Here is a 24,742-nt window from a genome sequence, read left to right as displayed (position 1 = left end):
TAGAGAAACATAAAAACACTTTCTTTGGGAAATTTTAAAAACTTGCCATATCCTTTCCTAGCATAATTGCCACATTTTAAAATTATGTCCCATCTTCTAAAAGTTGACCTGAACACTGCCAATCTGTTGTAATCCTTAACCCAACCGCCATATTCTGTGTTTTCTGTTGTATTTTCCTTTTCTTGCACGGCATGATGGGCATAGCAGGAATGTCAGCTACAACCTTTTTCTGCATGAGTCTGAACCAGGACCACTTCCAGGTACTCCCTGTAACCTAGGTCAAACAAAGTTTATTTGGACTCCCTGCTTCAGTAAGGGGACAGGACGTTTGTATGTGAAAGGCAGATGCTTTTCTGCTCCTCAGTTCTCCTTCCCTCTTCTCCTCCTCTGCAGGACATCCTGTTATATGACACTTTCTCATAAATGGGCTTCTGCCTCTGAATTGCCTCCTGCTTTGAGGGAGCCCAGTATTCCCCTTTCTCCGAGAGGCACATACCCAACTCCCAGGATTCCTCTGCTCCCACCCAGTCATCTCTCTCAGACAACCATGTCCTTTTTTCCTCCTCTTCCTCTTGCAGACCTGGATTTCTTGGCTCTTCTTTTTTTTCCAAATAGTTCTCCAGGCTGCTCCTGCAGCTAGCAGCAGAGGAGCCGAGAGCACCATCAGAGGGGTCCAGTGGCCCCTGAGACCTAACGAATGCCTATCGTTTGGGAGATGCTGCTATTCAGGCTGTTAAGACTATGAGCAGCTCTGAGCAAAAGCATTATTATCTGCAGTCAGTGCATTTCAAAAAGTTGCATTCCACAGGTTAAGACCACACACTATAAACACTGCTACTCCCCTAACAGTAGTCCTGCTTTCTTCAAAGTTTTCATTCAGCCCTGTCCTATGCATGGTTTGGGTTAGCGAGATGCAGATGGAAACTCAGGAACCGACCTTGTAACACTGGAATGATTGTTAATTTCCAGCTATGAGCAGCAGCAGCATACAAACAGAAGGCTTCTGATGTAAAAGCAACTACAAAACCTCTAACTTGCTACCCACCTCACTGACAGAAACACACAGGACACTTGAACTCACATGCTAGGATAAAAATGAAGCCAGTGTTTTTGAATCTTACCTTTGTTCATCCATGTGTGAGCAGTATAGTGACGCTCGTCGTGTGAGAATGTACTGATTCCATGTAATTGCTGAAGCATTGCCCGTCTGGAAATGTAACCTACTGCCACAAAATCGCATGCATTGCAAAAGGACAAGAACAATTGAGCCAACCGTCATCATGACATTTATACGAAAGCAGCCCTGAGCAGTTATTGTCCTAGCTCTTCCCTTGCATGACAGAGCTGTCCTGCTGCAGTGCACTGGTGTCTAGAAGATTTAATTTAGGGTTTGGGGGTTTTCTGAGAATTTAAAAGGTAATTTGAGAAAATGATTCCATGTGTTTCAACTGTCACCTTTACAGAGCAGAGATTGCAGGTTTTTTTTTTTTTAAGTTCCTTTTGTTTAGTGGAAATAAAACTGGAATTTCCTTACTTTCTCATGGAATTAAAAAAATAAAAAAGGAGGGACAGTATTAATGAAGATATGTACGCCATCTTCAGGAAAATGTTCTGACTTCTCTATTCTCAGCTGCAGCAAAGGCTCTGTGAGGGGAACACATCCTCACCTATCATCCCTTCCAAGAAATTGTCACTGTGATTATTCTAGAATAGTGGAGTTAGCACTAACACAGAAGCATAAAGCAATTTTCTTCTTGAAGTTAGGAATCATGAAAGTAATAGTATCACCTGTTATGAGGAATGGAAAAAAACTACCAGTGACAAAGATCAACATTTTCACTGCAGATGTTTACTTTCATTACTGAAGAGTTTTGCAACTGACTGTTAGTGTCTTGGATGCTATTTATAGGTCCTTTCCTGGTTTTAACATACTGAGTAATTGATCTGCTTATAAAACATGTACAAAAATCGACCTTTTTTGATATGGAAACCGATATATTCTGGAAACAAAGTTAAATGGGTTATATTCTCCTCACTTGGAGATTTCTACAAGTTTTAATCCCAAATATCAGACCTAACAGAAGCTAATGGAACTATTAAAACATTTGCCAGTTTAAAGATCATCATCTTAAAATTTTAAGAGAAATCTCTCACTTTTAAAATTATGTAGTCAGGAAAGCATGCAAAGCTCTGAATGCCAGTGTAAACATACAGTAAAGGAATTATACTTCAAACATGAATTTGCACAAAGTAACATCATAGAGACACAGAGACTGAACCATATTACTGACGGCAATGCTTCAGCAACACAGAGGAGAAAGGGGCAGGAAGTAACGCTGCAGGGTTTTCACACATTTAAGAACACTGCACGTTTACTTGGCTAAAAACATCTTCAAACACATTTTAATAGCGCCACTCTAAAGCTGCATTCCACATAAAGCAATTCACTAGAAAGCAGCAGAAGTTGTCTCAAGCACAAACAATGCAATAATAACCTGGAATTTTACTGTGAATTATTTCCTCTAGATGAACTCAAGTAAGTTTCCCTAAAACTATGTTGAAAAGCCTGTGAATACACAGCTTGCAGAGCATTCAAACCAGGATGGTTATGGCTGCGCTTACACGGAACTCAAAGCTGTGGGATGCCTGGCCCTCCCTGGAAAAAGTTCCGAATGTATTGCCCTGAAGCTGCTACAGTTATAGCAGTGTAACCTGAATGGCTTCATGAATTGTACTGATACAAGCCTGATGTAAATGATGGCAAGTAAAGGCCTGAAAGAGAAAATAGATTCAAGTCACTAGACTTGGATCTTTATTTTGCTATTTCCAGAATATGGTTAAGTTCAGGCTTAGGTTTTAGTTCAGCATGTTTTAAAAACAGAAGGGAACTGTTAGGACAGAACTATTCTTCATGTTGAAAATGAAGTAGAAATAATAAATAAATAAGCAAATCTTTATAAAAAGATAAAAATGTGAGAGATCTTCACAGTAAGTAATCTATCAAACTTCCATATTCAATTGTATGAATCACTTCCCTTGACTTACACAAGCAAACTGTCTTCACATTCCGTTCACTAAGAGCTCAATTTAGACATCGGCTGTAAGTTTGGACATACGTTTTTTAATCAAAGACATCACAATTCTCTAGAACTTAAATCCCAACCTAAAATATCCATTCTGCTGAAGCATCTTTCGTAACATTGATGTTTGGGAAAGAACAGTATGTTGTATAACTTTCATATGTGGAAGTACCCAGGAATAAGGTGGAGACAAAAGGCATTATAGAAGAAAAAACTTGGGTTCATTCAATAACAAAGTCAAAATAGTTAATGTTTTAATGAAGCAAGTGAAAGCACTTCAAAGTACTTTCTTTTTCTCCCCTCTGATAGACCCTCTGCTTGTGTAACTGAAGTACAGTTAGAAAAGCTTTGCTTTAAAAAAAACCCAATCTTTTGGAAGAGCTATTACCACGTAACTTGAACAATCTCAGAATATTCCTATACTCTTCCCTAGTTCCCTATACACAACAGATCACTGCCTATTCCATTCTGCCACAGAAGTACCAGGAACCACCCAATGGTGTGTTCCACTTCCAAAAACGTTTCAAAAATTATTTCAGATGTAGAAAACCAGTTTACATTGATCTGAAGCGATTGCTAGGAAGCAAGAAAGTGCTGAAGTTGAGCATGCAGTGCAAAACACACCCTCCAAATTCAACATGCCTAGAGTACAGTGTGAAATTAGCTTAACTTGGAGTCAAACCATCGTTTAAATTAAAACTGACTAGACATTCAGTAAATGTAAGAAGAACAAAATTTTCATTTAGTTATTTGTTTTTTAAACAAGGAAAATTTGCAGATTCCTGTAAGAAAACAAGTGGATCCTAACATCCTCTTAGAACCTGACAGAAAATGTACTCCAAGATAAAACCAAACATAAACTCTAGGTAGCCCAACAGAGTTGGACTTCAGGCACCAGCAGCTCACATGCACCCATGCAAGGCTCTTCTCCATTTCTTCCCAGGTCTTTCCTGGCCATTAGACGTGCTCTTTCACAAGGCACCTCAGTCTTTAGAGCACCCTCACTGCTTTTTCCAGGGACACAGGGCATTGCAAGCTCTGTTGTGACCAGATTTAGGCAGACACACACCTAAACTCCACTTAAACCTCTAAGGGAAACCAGTGGTTAGATCAGATAAAGATTATGATTCAGTCTAAATGACGACAGCTCCACTGGCTTTTTGCAGTCTAGTGACTGTAGCACTCAGCAGAAAACTGAAGGTCATAAGCTGTTGGCACAAAGCGCTCTAAGAGGACCGACTTCGTCCATCCATGCCTTCTGTGGCCACAAGATATGAAGAGGAACAGCATTCTTCGTGTCTCCCCTGGAAGCTGAGCCCCTGATGGCTATGATGCTCAGCTGAGAGGCTGAACCTAAGGTTTCTGGCCCTTCTGGTCCTATTTTTTATTTATTGTGGACTTAATATAAAATATGAACTTGTGGGGAACCTGAACACTGTTGATAGGGTCTAGAAACTGGGCTCCCTCTTGCCCTAACGACTTACTTTTTACGCATGTCCTTTAGCAAATTTCCTGGGCAAGCTATCTATCTATCTACCCCATCTATTTGGTTAGGACATCCACTCTCAGAAGCACTCTATCTCAGACTGCATCCTAAACAGATGGATTGAAGTACATGGGCTGAATTGTCCTCTTAGTCCCAGGACCAGTTGCCATTATTTTTGATGTGTCTGTATCACAGGCAGACTGGGCTTTCCCCCTTGCGCACCTTTAAAATCTCTCTACATTGCCCTTCTAAGAGTAAGCAGAAAAAGAGAAGGTTTTTAATATTACCTACAGTAGAAAACAAGCACACATACTCTCATCTCCACCATGACTGAAAAAGAACTTAACACTATGGACAAGCCACTTCTGGAAACAATTGTATTCAGCCAAGAATAATCTATGGATCTTACAGTTCAGTGTTCAAACTGAATACTTTGAAACAGATATGAAAACCTTACAGAAGATGCTGGAATATCCTTCCTTGGAACACTTGACTTTAGGTGACAAATTTTTTATTACAGCCATGCAGAATTTGCTGTTCACAAATCTTTTGAGTTTGCAGTGCCCATTAGACTAGAAGTGCTGGGATTTTGCTAAATACAGGAAAAATAATTTCAACTTCCTAATAACTTCTTTTTTATTTGAATAAAGCTTTCTGCAGAAAGGAACAAACTTTCTAGATATAGAACAGGTCCTCTATGCAACATTTTTATCTGCTTCTCTGCACAGACAAGAAATGTGGTGACAAACTGAGCAGTTAGTGGAGACTGTGGTTTACCATAGTGTCTCTAAGTCATTTCTTATTATACTATTCTTACTGATACTAGTTACAGTGATGTAAAGTAAATTCAAATGCTAACAAAATGGAAATGATTTAGAAGCAGAACCAACACCATAATCCCCTCACTGAGAAATAAATAAAAAAATTTCAAGCCAAGGGCTTTTCCATCTGTTATGAAAGGTTAGCTGTGAAAAGCCATGGCACTTAAGGGCCTCGTGACGTGTGGTCCCATGACTGCTCTAACTTGCCCAGTGGATCAGGTTAAGCATCTGTTTGGCTGGCTGCTTGGGCAAGGAATTTTACCAGAAATCATCCGCTCTGCAATATGGAGAGGCATGGCAAAGGGAATGCGGTGGAGAGTATGAGCTGTTCTGAAAACCTGCCAGAGATGCAATAACCTCCTCAGAGAATCCATTTCTGTGGTTAACTACCCTTGTGATCAAAATGAATCCCCTACTGTCTCCCTGAAGTGCCTCTGCCTTAGTAATTTATGTCCATTACATCCTGTCCCTTTTCTCAGCAGACATGGACAGCAGATTATTCCCTTCCTCGCTGCAGTACCCTGCCATCCATTTGAGTCATTTTGTGCTCGCTCTTCAATATTTTTGTAGATCAAGCAACCAGGTTGTTCTTCTCTTTCCTTGGAGACCTAGGAACCCCTACCTTCGAAAACCGCAGGGATCATCATCTAGGCCATCGTCACTTAGTTCACATCCACATGTGGACTTCAGACCCAACAGACCCAGGAAAAAAGGAGCCGATGATACAACCAGAAACCTCCCTGTTCTCCCCCCACCTTGCTACATGGGAAGGAAACCTAATGGTCACATTCACTCATCCAGTCCAAAAAAATAATCCAATGTGCTAGGCATACAGCACTGCTGCAGACAGCATAGCAGTGTAGCCATAACCAACAAGAGAAAAACTGATATAAATTGAACAGAAGTTACATAGGAAATACTGCAATACATAGCATGACATCAGCTGAGCCTGGTTCCTCAGGCTGCAGACTTTTTATAAGATAATCACTCAGTATCATATTTCCAAGACCCTGACTACAGCATACTGGACTTAGAAGAGCAAACGTCAGCCCTTCTCTATGGCTTCACACACATATTTACAGGCTGATTAAGGTACAGATCAATCCTAAGACTTTGGAAACCTTTTTATAGAAACAATAGACCAAAGTAACAGGCTGACATACATGCACAGAAAATTATTGCAAAATTTGCCGAATCTAAAAACCAAACCAAAAACCTCAAAAAACGCAGCACCCAAACCTAAACCAAAATCCATCAGGAAAAAAATCTGGAAGCCTCTGCCAGGCTGCCTACAAGGCTTCTTATGGTGATCCTCACAAATACTTCTGAATAATAAAAGAATTTTAAAGTATATAGTATATACCAAATACTACCCATTTCCAAAACAAGTTGGACAAAATCATGCAAGAAACAAAACAACTTATCCCCAGAACAGTTTTAGTCATTCTATATAGAGATGCAAAAGAAGAACTTCAAGTATAAAAGTATACTGGATCTATTAAAATGGAAATTGTATTGTACTTGCCATAGAATTTTTGATAAGGTATTAAAGATAATGACTAAATATTCTTGAGTGGTTCGTTTTGCCAGCTTACAGTGACATTTCAATTCAAGTGCTCTATATCAAATTTTAACTACATATAATCAAAAGAGTTAATCCAAAAGCTGAGGTAAATGCTGAAACTGAATTATTTTAAAGAAAAGCTAAAGCAAATTTAAAGGCTCTGCTCTTAGCATTCCTAGAAAATTACAATGCACAGTAAATCCTTGTTAGGATTCCTTGTTCAGAGACAAGTTTGTAGCACTAAGACCTAAATGGCCTTTCTAGCCAAGGGTGATTAAGCTGGACTAGTTAAAAACTACGTAATAGGAAATAAAAACAATAAAAAAAGGACAGTTTTCTATCACTGCTGGTGGAAGAAAACAGACTTCCAAACACAACATTTGAAAGGAAAAACTCCACTCTGTTTTTACTTTCTTCCTAAAACATATGATATAACCACATATGGACCTATGTATACAGAATGCCCCGATTTCTGTGTGAGTGCAGGCAAGGAGGAAAAAAACGCAGAGTCTGCCAGCAGAAGCTCTTGATGGCAACTAGCAAGCCATGGCAGGGAGAACCTTTTGGAGAATGCAAACTGGCTTAAAAAAGCAGAATGTCTGAAAAAGCAATAACCAAGAAGTATCGAATCTGAAGACTTCTCGGAGTTATAACTCATTAAAGCAAAGAGGACGGCGTGCCAGCATATGTATCTGTGCACACATCCATATACCCACCAGCTACGCAAGTATAACCACACTGAGTTCCCACCCACAACAATTTTATTTTTATTCTTTAACATCACTTTTTTCTTTAATTCAGTGTTTTCTTTAATCTAAAATTACAATTAAAAATTCGACCGAAATACAGATTTTGTTTTCCTATGCAGAAAAAGAGCAGATGTTTTGGGCCTATTTATCTACACTGAAATTCTTGATCAGGCTGGGATCTCTGCTGTTCTAGATGGAAGGGGAGTTTTAAGGGGGTTAGCAACTATGCAGTGTTAGTTTTTAGACTGAGATGGACTGGTTTGGATCTGTGCAGCAGGACAGAAGGCAAGCCAGGTAGGGGTACACGTTTTCCCCAGAGAAGCTAAAAAGGTTACTATCTCTATGTCAGTGTTTCTGTGAGGACACCTGCAGACAAAATAGGGTGCTAGTTGGAGCCCCGAGCTGAACAGACCGAGGCATGATCAGTGCAAATAGCTACAGCCTGCAAAGAAATCCACTAAGTTTGGAGAAAAAACACATTCCCTTTCTACAGAATGTTATCATGGGACAGAATCTCTATAAGGATTTTCTTGACTAAGAATAATTTGCATTCATGTGTATTTTTTATTGCTCTTGGTATTTAAATGCACAATGTTAACTTGATGATAAAAAATGTAGTTTATACCCTGTGCAAGAAAGTCTTATCAAAGAAATACAATCACTAACTCCTAAAATCTCACAACTTCTGGTCAAAAAGGGCTAGAACTTTAGAATTTAGAAGTTGAACAATGGAATTTCCCATATTTGTGTTTTTGTTTACAATGCAAATAAATTCTTACATTGTTGCAAGGAAGAAGCAGCTTAATCAAAAGTATGTGAAAACAAGATTGTTTAGAATCAATAATATGCTATTAAGAACTTGTAAAGTTCTAATTCCTTGCTAAAATTAGATATAGAATATTGAGCAACTACAGAACTCATTAGTATAGCTGTGAAAATACTGCATTTATGAAACCAGAAGATACTACAGGACAACATGTAACATTTTGAATAGCATAAATGGTATTTGAGAAGTGCTGTATTAAATGTCTGGCTAATTAATGACGAAAATATAACCATAACAAGCTATTTGATCTAGATACTAGATAAAGTTTTTTGCCCCCCCCCCCCCAGCTTTGGAACTGAAATGACATTAATCTTTAGCTTGGAATAAAATCTACCCGAGTTTAAAAAGATTTAGAGCTTTCCAAGTTTTTCCATGTTAGATGAGGATACTAGGAAAGACAGGTTTAAGCAGTAACAGTAACCATGCAGGCATAGACACCACTCCTCTGCTACTGTTACTTGGCTTTTGAATTATTCTTCTATGAGTGTGGAAAAAATATTAGCACTTTATGAAACTGAACAGTTTGCAATATTTTGACCAGGAGAAAACAAGCCCCCCCCCCCCCCCCCCCCCCCCCCCGTTGTTCTTATGATTCATCATTGCAAAGACATTCTTCAAAAATGCTTTTCTCTATCAGAAATCCTTCTGCACACGTAAAGAGGTAAGAGTCAGCAAAATCTTGACAATGAACTAACAGGAATGAAGTCAGAAGAATTTATTGTGGGAAAGTTGCTTGAAAATACACTTGATGAAAATGCTGGAAATACAGTTCCTATTGTACAAAAAGATCAGGTTTAAGTAAGTAGATTTTGAAATCCAATGCGAGAAGAGAACACTGATTTAGTATTCTAATAGATATTTTATGATTAGTCACCAAAATGTATTGTCTTTTTAATCAATTCAATTAGAAGAGGCTGTAAAGAGCAGGAAAAAAAAAATCAAGTGCCATCAGTGCCTCAGAGACAGCCTTAAGAAAAGGTAAGAACCACCTGCCCACACACAAAGGCTTTTTTTTAAATGTATAAAAAGTGCTTAAGACTACTGAGATAGCAATCTCTAATAAAAATTCTACTCAGGTAGAATAATAAAATCCTACCAAATACTAACCTGAAATGCTACCTCTCTAGCGAGGACATAAAATATGTCTCTTGATTCACCACATGAGAATATATATTAAAAAAAAAATTCTTGTGAATAATCTATTGTTTATTGCAGCATATACTCCTAAGTAGCCAATAAAATTCTTAGCACAGAGAGGATTTTTTCGTTTTATTTTGGAACAGCCCAACCAGAAGCTTTTGATCAAAGCCAGTTCCACAGTTTGGAGAGAATGCTTATTCTCAGTATATTCTCTCTCAAACCTTTAACTTCTCATCTTCCTTGTCCCTCACCCTCTTTCTTACCCCCAGCCTAAGAATCTTTCAAGGATCATACCATCTTCCACCATATTGCTTAGTACAAAAACCTTTAGAAGTAAATCAAACCACTTGCCAAAACTGTATGTCTAGAAATGCAAGATGCCTGAAGTATGGCGGAATGTCAGTCATTCCAGACAGATCAGTTAGTAGAGCTAGAGGTCGAAAGCTAATACCACAGGCATCTAAAAAAAGTTTAGACAAGTTGGACAGGTGGCTTTGTTTTAATGAGAGAATATAAATGATCAGAAAATTATTTTAGTCTATAAACCTGCTGAAAGGTGACTTGTACACAAACCCACACACTCAAGGACAAACCCAAACCATGCTCCATCATATTACATGTTAATATAAATTAATCTAAAGACTGTCTGGCTCTTTTGTGCAACAGCCATTTCACTGACCTTACTGAGAGTTGTAATACCATTTAGATGACACCACTGATACTTTTAAATAGGGATTTTTTATGTCACTTACTTTAATTTACTGCACGTCCCTGAAAGAAAGTTAGAGGACTATCTCTAGAAAGAGATATACTTTAATATTAAACTTCATAGGTATTATAACTAGCGATGAACAATAGAAAATGAATTTTTCATGATACAGATATCCAGAAAGCATCGTCATGCCATCGAAAGTATAACTGTATTACTAAATGTTTTGTACACAAGGGTCAGTGGGACCTTAGGGGGTTGTAGGTTCTGCCTGCCAGTGACCTTACTTTGGGAGGATGGGAGGGAAACAGAAAAGCAGCAGCATAAAAGAATTAGGTAGTACTGTGGCCCAGTTATGTACAAGTAGTGCTGATAATGCAGCAGTATCTGCATACAAGAATTCCAGAAGAGTTTGGTACTACATAGGATGGAGAAAAACACAGAGCAATAGAAACTACTGTGGCAGTGCTTTATTTTCCACCACAAACTACTATCTGACAATGGTACTTACCATACTTGTATGGTGTGTAAAGAGAGGTAGATGAATGGGTTATGTTGTGATCATCATCAATAATTAATACAGAGTTAGAAATGGCGATTATGTAGATGAAAACTGCCCTTATGCACAGGAATTTATAGAAACCTCAGAGCTCTGTAAATCTTCTTTAGTACAATGTTCACACAGGAGCCATTAAATTAATCCAAGTTAAAACCAAAATTTATAGTAGGTTTAGTATTTAAACAGGATTACTTCTTTATAACTGATAGCTGAGGATTACACTTTGTCATATGTTATACAAAGCCTACAATGCAATTTAACATTTCTGCTCTTTGGCCTATGACTTAATCTTTGAAGAGTCCATGATATTGTAACATTCTCCTAAAGGAAAGAGGGTTGGACAGTCACTGAAGGAACAGCAGTGTCAGTTGAAATGTCACTACTCCCCAAGTTTTTGACCCTGTTCTTCTGCAGAAGGTTAATACTCATCTAGTGAAGTCAGAAATATAGATCACGTGAGCACTTCTCATTTGCTTTAGTGCAAAGGGAGTTGGATAATGTAACCCAATATAGAAAGCTGTTTAAGCTAAATGTTTCTGTACTTCAGCAGAAATGAACAACCCAAAGGATCTCTCTACCACCAGTAGCTGTTCTGGTGTGATAGCCTCTGGCGAAAGGAGCTGATTTCTACCAGAGGCCTAATGACATAGCTGGAAGATGGTGACACCTTCAGTGAGCACAGCCATTTTGCAGAAAGCCTCTGACCATGCTTTACTCTGTGTCCCATGAATGAATGTAGGTAAATGCTGTTCTTAAATCAAATGGAAGGAGCTGCTAGAGGACACCGCAACAGACTTTGGGATAACAGCTCCATTCCAGTCAAGAACATAATCCTGGAATCCTCTGTGCCAAAGTTAGGATGTTTTCTTATAGGGTCTCACACACATAGACACTATTTTTCTGTTGTATAATCCCCACAGTAGTCAGAATAAGGGCTGCAAAAGAATTTGCTATTTTATGTTATCATAAAGAAAAAAAAATCAAAAGATTCTAGCAATTTGCCACTAGCAACAAAGGTATTTGCAATAATTTGCATTTAAAAACACAAAATTAGACACTCTGAATGATATAATTCCCCTTGCTCTGCCTCCATTAACAATCTGCAAAATTAGGGAGTACTGGTTCCAACTGTAAAGAACTTCTGTGGTACAGACACTTTTGCAGGTGGGCAGGTTAGGATACAAATGCTCCTTACAAGACAGAGGGCTAGGTCACAGTGGTGTTGATTGCCTGTCACTTATAGCATCACAGGGGCGTCAGGCCATGCTACAGCCCAGACAACAGCTATAAGAGATTATTATCTCTTAGGCACTTACGAAATTAGTCTACAACTTGATTAGAATTAAAATATTACACTCTATAATACTTAAACAACAGAAATGACAAAGTTTTTACCTATTACTAAAATAGAATACAACCAACACTACAGCCCTACATCATTTATTTTGATGCTATGCTTTTTCAGTTTTTGATAGACTGAAGCTTTTCTGCACAGACAATGCATTGCTCAATTGCAAGGATGTGGGGGAGCTGGAAGCATGCGAGACAAGGGTCAAGGCCACCAACAGCAAGGTGGGAACACTATCAAGATTGAAGAAAAACAGGTCAGCTGAATGCTTCTGCTTAAACGGTCTGCAGTGAAACAGCTGGCGCTGCTGGAACTAAAATGGGCTTATTCTAAGTTTTAAGCACAATGCATTGCCATGAGTGGTCCGCTTTGTATCTCGGCTTCATCGAGACTCTGCACTCAGGTAGGTTACAATTTGAAGACTGTTTTTTCAAGCATTAAAGCAAGAAACTTATAAATACAAAAAATTGATTAGATTATGGGCTATAATTTTACTGTAAATGGTGGCCAGGGATTGTAGAATTTTAGAAAGTCTTCAGTACCAATAAATAAATATATACATGCAAAGCCTGAACTCACATTGTAAAAATACCTTACTCATTTTCTGACTTGATAAGTAGAGACAACGAGAGTTTAAAACGTTAGTACTACTAGCTGTCACAATAACCGTACATAAGCGGCTATGAACAACTGCTTTTCCAGAACAAAGCACCCGATCCACACAGGCGAGGGGACGGCTGTGAGAGTTCGGCGAGGTTCAGCATACCGCATCCCTACGCAGCACAGAGCTCAGGAGCAGGCTTGTTAGTAACAACACTAACACACAGGGGTTGTTCTAATTCTAAACAGTCAGATGAAGACAGCAGTTCAGGGCAATGACTAGGACAAGGATCATGCTAAACTTATTTGCTTTCACACCCAGTGAGAAATTCACAAATACCTAGCAAAATATTCATTGCCACCCACCTTCTGTGGTGACCGGGAGAGAAATCTCCATGCAGGCTGCAGACTGTGCTTTTCTGAAGGGGGGCCTCCCAGGCCCTCGGCGGTTTGCTTTTGAGACATCTGCGCTGGAAAGTCGTTTTCCTGAACTGCAGCTCTGGGACGTTGGACTTGTACAGTGACCATTCACATGATCTGGAAAGTGAATGCAACAAGTGCTAGGTAACGTGCCAGCTCCCAAAATTCAGAATGGAGGAGAGATGGACGTTCTGATATTTAAGAATGGGTTAAATCAAATTTTCTGAAAATAACTACTTATTTGTTTTACCAGCCCACATGTGTATATATAAGAATAGCTCACCGTATCTTTAAGATATACTTTGAAAAAACCAAGGGACATAGAACTGCTCCGTGTTCTTACAGCTGCAGATCCCACAGCATTTTGCTGACCTATGTTCACAGGCAATTATCAAGATACTGCTGGTAACACTATCATCCCTGATGTTGTGTCTCCTAACAGATACCAAAAAATTTGAACACCATCTTTCCTTTTTGCTCTCATAAAGAACCGCAAGCGCGATTTACTACAGGATAGAATTTAGAGCCAGACATCCTCCCCACCTGACTCAAAGCTCCATGAAACAGGCATCTAACTGCCACTATTTGGGATAATTATAATACTGATAAGTATTTAATTCTTTATATACCACATAGATTTATTTTACTGCTAAGGAAACTGACTGCTGACCAATTGATTTGTCTGCTACAGATCTAAAGATATGAGGCAAAGTCCTTGGACCCCTGCTAGAGGCCACGGTCAATCAGCACAGCACATGCAGCTGTCTGATGGGGTGAGAAACAGAACATGGCTGCTTTAAACTCTGCCTATTCGTCTGTTCTTCACCCCTGGCAATAGGTCTTTAAACCACAACAATCCACTGATCAAGACTTGGATCAGGGTTCAGAGTGGGTTGGGTTGGACTGGACTATAAAACATTCAGGAGATATATTTCTTCCTCTCACGTTGGGAAAGGCAACATGAGAAGAATTAGTGAACACAATTTTCCCCTCAACATGTAAAAGGATACACACCCAGATATAACTGAATTATTTTTGGTCAGCAGGTAATTCATACTTACTAATTTAAGTAAACAGCAGGTAATAAGCATAACAAAAATTCAGACTTATGCAAGCACACTGAGTATTTCTATTCAAAACTATGGAAGCTCAATAATATAGGTAAGGACAAGCTTGGAGTTTGTGCCTTCATTTTAAATGTCAGGTTATTTATATCTGAGAATTAGATTAGTCTTTAAGATTCTGTATATAAGTATCATATTTTGTTAACCCTCTTTGATTTGTATTGTATCCAAGGAAAAGATGAATGTTAATATACCAAGATAAATTTATTTCTTGGTTACCATGCCATGATAGCTCCACTGCACATGATGAAAAGCTATTTCTATATTCAGATGATAAAACAGATTCTATACTGAATACAGCATATAGTGTGCTATTATATGTAGTCTTCCAATGTGTAAGTCATGTCCTTTCCATCTGAAGCAGTTCAGTGTTAATGAACAAAATTGGAAAGAATTGTTCAGAATTATAGTTTAGAAAGCAATTTAGTATCCGTACTGCATAATGAGACGGCTCTGTAGGAGACACAACTTTCATGATTCTTATCATGTTTCTTAATACATGGCTGTTAACGGAGCTAACAGCAGATATAAAACTGATGTGGATGATTCATTCAACTTATAGTTAGGAAATTTTCCAAAATCTGCTGGAACTATTCATATAGTTCAGTAGAAAGTCCTTTGAGATCAGGGGCTTTGTTCAAGGGCACAGGCTGACTGTTCAACCTCAGCAACAGACACATCCTCATCCAGCTGCTTCCTTTCTTCAAAATTCAGTTTGTCTGAAGGAGTTTCAGCATGATATCTAATTATCTCCAGGGGGATCCTAGGAAGTGGTGAGGAACATAACAGAGTAAAAGAGTCATGTTCTATAGAAACATCAACAACATTTGTGAGTCCCTTTCCCTGAACATTGTACAGAATGGGCACAATTCATCTAAAACCCTATTCACTATGCCAAATTTTAAGAGAAATGCTGCTATGTTTTTCTTAGTACATTTGCTTGTCCCAGTTGCCTTCCAAGGCCCAAATTAAACAAAAACAATGAGTAGGATCTGGGCACCTAAATCCCCTGAGTTGTTTCGACAATGCCTTTCCAAATAACCAAAGCCAGTTTCTGTGTAGAAAAAAAAATAAAATCAAGCCTCACCCTAGAAGCTGCAGGGATAGCCCTTCAAGTACTGAAGTTGATGAAATGTTAGTGAGTGCTACAATGAGTGGCAGAGATTTTAATGATCAGCTACACACTTTTCTATATTTTAACACTGTTCCGTACTTCTGATTAGATATAATTATTTTTTAAGTGTATATAACAAGGAGCAATGCAGCTCTTCAAACCTTAATAAAAACAAGAAGGCATTGTACAAAGAGTAATATAATTATGGGGAGTATGACTGCGACACTTTTTGCTGAGAAGCTGGTAAGAATCAAGCAGATAAAGACCATCCAAATCTATGAGAAAATCCAATGCGTGTATTTAAAAATTAATTTCTCACATTGTTTATGGTGTAAGGTCAGTGATACAAAACATTTCTTAAGAAAGGTTATGTACTATTCGAGAAAGGGTTCCTTACTACATTGTCTGCGAAGAACAAAAAAAAAAGGCAGCATGCAAGAAAAGTGGTAAGAAAAAAACCAAGACTAGTTTTGTATAGTGTACTTTCTATGGGAGACTGTGAGAAAGCTCAGGCTATCGCCCTTTGCCAAAATGACTGCAACGATTTACTAGCCTTCTGAGACCCAAGTGACCTGATCCTCCTTTGCCATGACAGATATCTTCCAATCACCCCAAAGAAGAGATAGAGCAGGCTTGTAAAAACCTGGCTTTTTTCCAGCTTTGTTCAATTTGCAAGGAAAACCAACATTTTAATGTTTTTCCTTGGTGGCTTACCGCTTTTGTCCCATGGTCTCTGGGGCTTTTCTCCTATCAGAAATATTAGTTGATATTGAGCACCAGTTAATGTTGGAGACATTAACATTGGTACTTAAGAAGCAGTGCACAGATTGCTCCGTGCTGTTGATGCAATAGTGCAACAGCTCCTAACTCTCTCTTCTTCTGGAGAAGTCCGAGAACAGTTGCCTGGGGAGAAAGCACTGCACAAAAAGCCCCCGTCTCTTTTCTGCCCTTTTCCGCCACTGCATTTGCCATCACGTCCTAGCCCTTCCCACGGGTGTTGCAGCCCATAGGGTCAAGGGAATTTGCATTATACTCTCTAGTGCTCTGAGGTTCCAGCAGCAAGGACCAGAGATACTAATGCGCTACGGCTGGGCATCCTGGCGCAGCAGAGCTTAACCTTCAAGCAGTCTCCAGCCTGTGTAACAGCCAGCCCACCCTGCCAGGGCAGCAGCCTTTTCTCCTGTTTATGGGTAGTGAACTACATAGCCAGGGCTCAGTTTGTTGCTATTTTGTTCATGAATTTAAAAATGTAAGGCTCACGCAGGCCACTGGAAGTCATCACAGGCGATTACTCCATGCTACAATACACTAGTCCATTTTATACTGATTTAACTCCACTGATTTAACATTGTATCTAAGATGTATTAAAATATATAAAACAGAAGTTCATGGCATAAAATTCTCTTATGTTCTCCATGTGCTGCTTCTACAGTGCAGGTCCTGGTTGTTTGCCTTTGTCTGGGCTCATGGTGTTACCCATATAAATTAAAAATGCTTTAGTTATCCCTGTTACCAAACAGTAGCACTATTCAGTGCAGTCTGCACCCCAAAAATTGCGTAAAAAAAGAAACAGAATGGTGCTGGATGGAAGGCCAGTGTGTCACACAAAATACCAGTGAGATGATGAGATTAAGAGGAACTGAAGAAGTAACATCAGTTACTGTGAACTTGAAACTACTGAGAGATGCAACGTGCAACAGGACAGCAGCAAGCCTGCTGGAGAGCCTCGAATTTATCTAATTTTTTTGAGGAGTATTACACAGACAGGGAGTGTATTATACATACACATGCTCATTTTAGTTTACACACAGTGACATGTATATGTTACACAACCTGCCTTGTCATACGACGGTTTGAAACTACTTGGTGACCTCTGCAAAAAGCAAAAGGAACCAATGGTTTACCAGTGAGAAATTGAACTCTTGTTAAAACCAAATGTATTAAAAATGTTAGTAAGAAAGGAGAAACATGCATTTGCAGTTGCTGCCTAGTAAGTTGTGTTACACTAGACATAACAAACAAAAAAAAGACCAACCATTTTTCCCAGTTCTCACAAAGGGATAAATTAACACAGAAAAAAAACTAGCCGAAAACCAGTTCTTACTAATGATCTGAGAGAGGATGAGAACAAAGGAATTTAAATATGACTAATTACAAGCATTATAATATCATCCTAAGTTGTAAGTAAGTAATCAATAAAAGAGCAGGCAAGAGGACCCGAGAGAGATGCTTTAATATGGAGCAGAAAGAACCTGAAAAATGAGGTCCAGAGAATCTCCTCAACAAATGTTGAGGAATACAATCTCTGCTGTTAAAGGGAGGAAAAGTCCCTCTACTTCCACTGGGGAATTTTTGTGTATTACCAATAAATTAGATTCTGTGTAATAATTATGGGTGTGACTAACCATTTTTCGTTACAAAGCAGAGAGATACACATTTAAATCAGGGGAAAAGAGATCTCATAACTGTACAAATGGCCAGAAGAAGTGTCTCAGGTTTGCATGTAAAATAACCAAAACTTGTGTAAAAGTAGTGTGATCATTCATTAGCGAGAACATAGACTGACACCTAAAATTTTTAACAAATTATTCTTAAAAGAAAATCCCTTACAAAGTCAGGATCACAATTTTCTCTTGGTGCAGTTCTGTCAACCAGGCAGGAGAGGTGCGAGCCCTAGCAGAAGACGTTAGTACAGATGCACTGCCAGCAAAAGCGTGTATTTACCATCATGTCTTCAGCAGTTTGAAGAGGAAGGATGAATTGCCCTGTTGACATACTGTTAGTATATTTAGGTCCACACTAAGAGTACAACATGCTGTCATTGTAATATACTGCCTGTGTTATATAATGGTATTCTTATTATGGTAATGAACTCCTATCATGTGCTTGATCCTAGATTTCATCATTTTTTTGAAAGCAGGGTGAACAGATTTACTTTTCAGACAAATAAAATACTGTGAAGTGGTTGAAAACATTAAGTGTGTTGTCACTGACAAGAGTCCCTTTTAAAACTAGTATTTTTGCCTGCAATTATGAACAATGAAACCAAAATACAAAATAAACACTATCCAAATGAAGAACACTAAGAATATATTACTGTATGTCATAACATCACCTCTACATGATCATATCTGGAAAACCAACCCTGGCAGTGCAAATCTAAAAATAAATCTAGCTTTGTTCCCAGAGAACAGTGGGAAAATTTTGGACTACTTGGATATAACACCACACTACTGGACTGACTGTCTCAAAAAGTACACAGCACTCAGTGTGCCTCACCAGAATAACGTAACATAAATTGTTGCTATGCTTTGTGCAATAAACAGGAAAACAGACAGAAAACTTGATTTACTTCTGAAACATAAGCATGAAACGTATCCTGAGCTGCACAGAGAACAACACTGAAACATGCAAGTAGAATGCATGAATCACAAGACCACCTTGGATATCACCAACTAGTCCTGAGCACCCCTTACTAGTAGCACTGCATCTGCATTTTCAAGATGGAAAAATCTGGATTTAATTCTCTGTTTCTGAAAATGAAAAATATTGCAAAGAGGTTGGACTTGAAACATTTTTTCAACTTGAATGTGACAAAAATAAAGCATGACACATGAGCCGGAGACTTTCTAAACAAAATTCCACCTTTCCATCTGAAATGAATGAACAAAATGTAAGATAATTACAATAAAAGTGTTTGTAGACTCTTCTAACCAGATTCTTCCAGAAATTCTTCCCGATTTTTCAAAAAAATTACCTTACCTGGAGGTAAGAATGTCTGAAATAATTGAGCTAGCATTGCTCCATAGATGCTAACATATAAGTAATTTGCTTGCCAACATTCAACAGAAAAAGGCACAGACATGGGCAGATAAGGCATTCCAAATATAATTAAGTTTACACATAATTTTTATGCAGCAATCAAAGAATTCTAAAAAAAATCCAAGTTTTTCTAAACTTGTTAACATTATGCATTGTAGATTTCTGACATATTTCATGCCATTGTAATAAATAAGAATGAACAATTGTTACTATTTTATTTTAATGTTGCAAAACCAGATTTTATAGTTGATAACTTGCAATTTAGAGTTCTTATTTATCCTTCTTTTGTTATCACTTTGTTGTCAAAATAATTATACATGGAAAATTATTACTTTCTAAATATTATTCTGCTTGTACAGACAGGTCAGTTACGAAGACTTTGGATGTTGCTTAAAGTCCAAACAAGGTGATAGGACCATCTGTCTCATGCCCGAGTCTCTGCCTACAGATGACATTCTGTGCGAGAGCTCAATCCCAATCCAAGTTACTTACTATACAGGAAAACCTCCGGATCCAGGCAGGTCTGGTACATCTATGTGTAGCCCCCAATTTTGACTGCTGGAGAGTATTACAACCCAAGAAATGTACAGAGAACACACAACAGAAGAATACTACATATGTTTGCATTGCTTGAAAGGAGTGAAAAATGACTTACCTTTGAGAGTCCTCAGTAAGGAACTCTTCTTTAAGTAAAAACAAAGAACTTAGGAACAGTAAATATCTATTACATTGTGCGCCTAACAGTTGCCTATCATTTTGTTGTTATCAACTCTTAAATGTATGATGATCTTTACTGTTGTTTCAGCTAACAAATTTTACTGCCTTTCCTTCGTGACCACATTTAACTGTATCAGCCACAAATTTTTAGTTAGGTTATCACTTTGGTAATTTTCAGCACTTACCTTTCCTTTAAACTACTTGGTTGTTAAATTGCCCATATAGATCAGGTATTTTTGTTTGTTTTTGTTTTTTTTTAAAAATCTGGAAGCATTGGAAGTCAGAACACAGCCCCTTTCTGAATTTGAAATATAACCACACAGCACGTGCCCGTTCTGCCGTAATAGTTGACAGAGTTAACCTGGTGGTTGGCTCTTGTTGCTTTTTTTATTCCGGTTACTTGGACTGGCAGAGTGCTAATGTATCTGTTAATATAGGTTCTCTTTTAAAATTGTTTGACCATAAACCACCTTGTATTTAATTAAGGAAGAAACTTGATGCTGTCATACACCTGACCTTCAGCAGATGAAAGAGACTTTTATCTAATAGGGTCCTAGCTACAGAATATCAAAATCCAGACCTGAAAATGTGAAATTGAAGAGAGGCCAAATGTTTAAAACCATTTCTGTAAAAGTGAAAGACTTCAGTCCAACCCAGAATGTTTTTCATCTTAATAGGGATCAAACTTGCAGCAAAAAAGGCAAACCACATCCTCTACTGAATCAGCGAGAGCACAGCCAGCAGCGTGAGGGATGTAATCCTTCCCCTCTACTTGGCACTTGTTAGACTCCATCACAAGTCCTGTGCCCAGTTTTGGGCTCCCCATTACAAGTAAGATATTGGCATACAGGCACGAGTTCAGCAGGGGTCCACCAAGCTGGTAAGGGAGTTGGCACACACAATGTAAGAGGAGAGCCCGAGAACGGGGCGGGGGCGGTTCAGCCCTAAGAAGAGAAGACTGAGGGGAGACCTTATTGCTGTCTGCAACTACCTGATCCCAGTACTGGAAGAGGTCACCCAGAGAGGTTGTGGAGCCCTGTCCTTGGAGGCATTCGAGACTCAACCTGACACTGCCCTGACCTACCTGGTCTAGCTAGACCTGCTTTGAGCAGGGTGATGGCCTAAACCACCTCTAGAGGTCCCTTCCGATCTTAATTTTGCTATGATTTTAACTACAAGCAGAGTTCAGATGATGCCTCAATTCAGCTTGTATTTTCAGACTGAAAAGTGATCAGAAATTACTCTACCCTTCTGGAAGGAGACACATACTGGACAGACCATAAAATCCTTTGCATGTAAAAATATGTATCATTTTCAATGTATATTGCCAAGTAATTAAAGAAAAGCATTGTTACAACTGGATGTCTGTATTACCTTTTCTAAAAATGTCACACCAAGGAGGAAAGCAACTCACATAATTTCAAAATTTCTGAAATGTTCTTTAGCACTGTAAACAGAGTTACAGATCCAGAAAAACTAGTACAGAACACTCCAGTTAAAATCTACCGGTTTGCCCAATGCAGCAGTAAGCAAAAACAGATTAAAAGCTTCAAACTTCTGCCAGTGCCTAACGTCTGCTCTAAAATACTATGAAAGGGTAAGGCAAGAATGTTGCTGTAACCCCACTGCTCATGCTTAAAACAAATACAAGGTCTTCTTTATGATACACTTTATGGTACTGTTTCATAGGCTTGGGAGCATCCAGGAAGCGACACCTCCCTTGCAATGAAATACAAAGGCAGTTTTTCACTGCTGTATAAAATGGGAGACATTAACTCTGACCTGGTAAAGAATTAATTCACTGCTTATAAATATCTGCATAAAGCATAGGAAATTATATTAATGTTTTGAAGACCACAGCTTAACAAGAAGAAACAAAAGATGTCTGTCTCTATATGTGTTTTCTTTTGTTCTTTGGCTAATAAAGTCTAGATGATAGCATAAATTCTTACAGTGAAACCATCTGTTCATAGGAATGAAATAAAAAAAAAATAATCAGCAGTTACCGAGTATCTCCACCTTTAGTTAGGACTTCTGTCTAGCTCCCTGTGATCACCTGGAAACTTTGAAAGCTTTTAATGAAATGAGCAGAAATACTTCCTAAAAGAAAAATACAAAGAGATGCTTGAAGTGGCTGGTGAAGCAAAGTTAGAAAACTCTCATATAAAGCAGTTGCATATGTCTAGATACATCCCAGATTCTCCACTTGATTAAATTAGATTAGGATTATCCCCGTAATTTATTTCACTGCAAGTGCATGGAGATGTAGATGATCTTTTTGGGAAACAGTATTAGGCTCAAAAATAAAGATACTATCATTTCAAGCTGCCTCTGAAGGATAATAGGGAAACTGTACAGTATATGCAACAGCAATAACACATCTTCCTTCTGGCTAACTCAAACATTGGGTTACTATGATCTGCAGTAGCTAAAACTATCAAGAAGTTTCAACGTATCCCCACATATGGCATGTTCTCACATTTCTGTGTGGAGATACGGCATCCACAGGTGACAAGTTCTTCGGCAAGGATAGATAATAATCACTACAGCAAAATAGAAAGATGCTGAGGTCAACTTTATCAGTCATACAATGGTCAGAATGGAGTCCCAAAGTACCTTTCAGTCATGAAAATCCTGACAAGGTTTAACTAGAACACCCTGAGTCATCAGATCACACATTATTCCCTTAAATGCTAGCAAACTACTCCCCAAGCAATTCTCAGTACTGGCAGCACCTCCACGTGAAATAGATTTAACTTCCACTTAACCTCTACTATTACAATTCAAAGCAAAGTGAAAGCAAGGACACTACATGAGCCAGATCCTAAGAAGGGAGCAGAACTGTAAGCTGCCAAATGCTAATGTATTTCCCAATTAGCTGCAGTTGGTGCTGAGAGTAGGCGATGTATCAGCACTCTGTAAAAAGCTATGAGCCAGAGCCAACGGGATGGATGTGCAATATCTTATCATTTCAAAGTGGTGACCTGAATATTTTTACAAGAAGTGTGGGCCAGAGAGTACTGTTATCCCCCAAATATTCAGACCATGGATTCGATCTCAAGCAACAGCCAGACAGTGGATAAACAATCCCTAAGAGCTCTGCCAGTGTAGCCAGGACATTTTGGAGCAGAAGTAAATGAAATGCAGACATTACTCATCACCTTTTCCAGGAACTCTCCTTTAAATTTAGCTCTTTACATTGAGAAAGAGAGGCTTTTTCCAGCCTGTTATAAACTAAGCAATCTGTAATTCAGCACAGTTTTAATGGCTAGAATAATTAACAGGAATCTTCTGCCCTTTTAAGACAGTCATGAAGGAGAACTGAAACAAGTATTTTTGTTTCAGTGGTTTGTTTTGGTGTTTGTTTTTTTTAAACCTTCCTCTGCAATTGATTATCCATGAGTATCTGCCAGCTTATACATTGAATGCTGCTTCCACATGCTTTATCCTTAGCAATCCACAAGGCTTCTTGGTAATACGAGTACTGAGTACCCAATAGCTGTGGCAGTAACAAGCAAAACGCCTAAGTGACAATTTGATATTACCTTTTGGTGTATGAAGCTTTTGAAATTAATGGAGTTCCACTCACTTCTGCAAGATGTTGAAATAGACCTTCTTAGACTTATTTTTAGTTTATATGTAACTTGCTCTACATTATTAAAAAACAATGAGCCCAGGGAAACAGAGGAATGGTAGAAACATGACTGTTCTGAAATCAAAATCACAGACAGGATTATGCATTCCATTTGTCTTCAAACTTCCCTACACAGGTCATACGTTTAAGATGGATCATCATGCCTCCTACGCTCTTGGGTTGAATTTGTTTAAATTTTACAGCTTCCCTTTTGTACATAGTTGTCCTGCTCCCCAGTCCTTGGGGTTTTGTGGTTTTCTTTTTTGTGGTTTTTTTTTTGTTTGTTTGTTTTGGTGGTTCTGTTGTTTAGGTTTTTTTTTAAACATAAATCCACCTTCAATTTGTCAATATATTCTAGGCAATGTTTACAATATTGTCCAGCTCTCAGCACGATTACAGGAAAGCTGCTGGTAAGGTAGCTTTTTTCTCTGACATGCAACTTTTTTGTATTATACAATAATGCCCTCACCACTTCCTAGTTGCATTGTTTTGTTTCTTGCTTCTCTAAAAGCTGTAAATCCAGTCTTTTACACATCAAATTTATCTTTTTCTTGTGTTATGATTCAGGTTCTAAATCTATGTCATACTATGTGTCCTTCAAGATTATATATTTTTAATAATACTAACAAAAAGAAGTCTGATCTGTAGAATACGCCTTAGGTCCTGTCCTATGGCTATTTTGATACTCTAAGTATTCACCTTCCCTCTTAATAGCCGCCCATTTATTTAGCGAGAAGTATTAATTTTTCAGGCCTATAGCTGCCTACATCGCTTTTTTTACCTTTCTGGAGTATTACGAATATTACTATTTTCCTCTCCAATTTTTTTTTTTGGTGTATTCCTACATTCTTAGTTTCTCAAACATCACTGTTAATGATGGAATAAGTTATTTCAACCAAATCACTCTGTACACTGAAATCCGCACAATCTGGATTGAATTTCCCAATGATTTTTCAACATTTATTTACTTAATCTTTATCAGGAGCTATGAGCAGTTTTCCAAGTGTGTCAGTCATTTGTAATGTGGAA

The 24,742-nt window shown here is 38.3% G+C and overlaps 1 protein-coding gene across 2 annotated transcripts in view; it reads right to left on the bottom strand.

The window, feature by feature from the left end:
• The window catches only part of STXBP5L (syntaxin binding protein 5L), a 189,144-nt gene that overhangs the window by 9,550 nt on the left and 154,852 nt on the right, over positions 1 to 24,742 (bottom strand). For both annotated transcript variants that reach the window (XM_075034404.1, XM_075034405.1), the window contains one exon: positions 13,249 to 13,419. In XM_075034404.1, the coding sequence (XP_074890505.1) occupies positions 13,249 to 13,419 (171 nt within the window). The remainder of the gene's footprint in view (positions 1 to 13,248; positions 13,420 to 24,742) is intronic.

The sequence above is a fragment of the Buteo buteo genome, chromosome 8 (assembly GCF_964188355.1).
Source record: "Buteo buteo chromosome 8, bButBut1.hap1.1, whole genome shotgun sequence".
In the NCBI taxonomy this organism is placed as follows: domain Eukaryota; kingdom Metazoa; phylum Chordata; class Aves; order Accipitriformes; family Accipitridae; genus Buteo; species Buteo buteo.
Note: the sequence above shows the minus strand (reverse complement) of the source record. Positions and strands in the feature narration are given on the sequence as shown.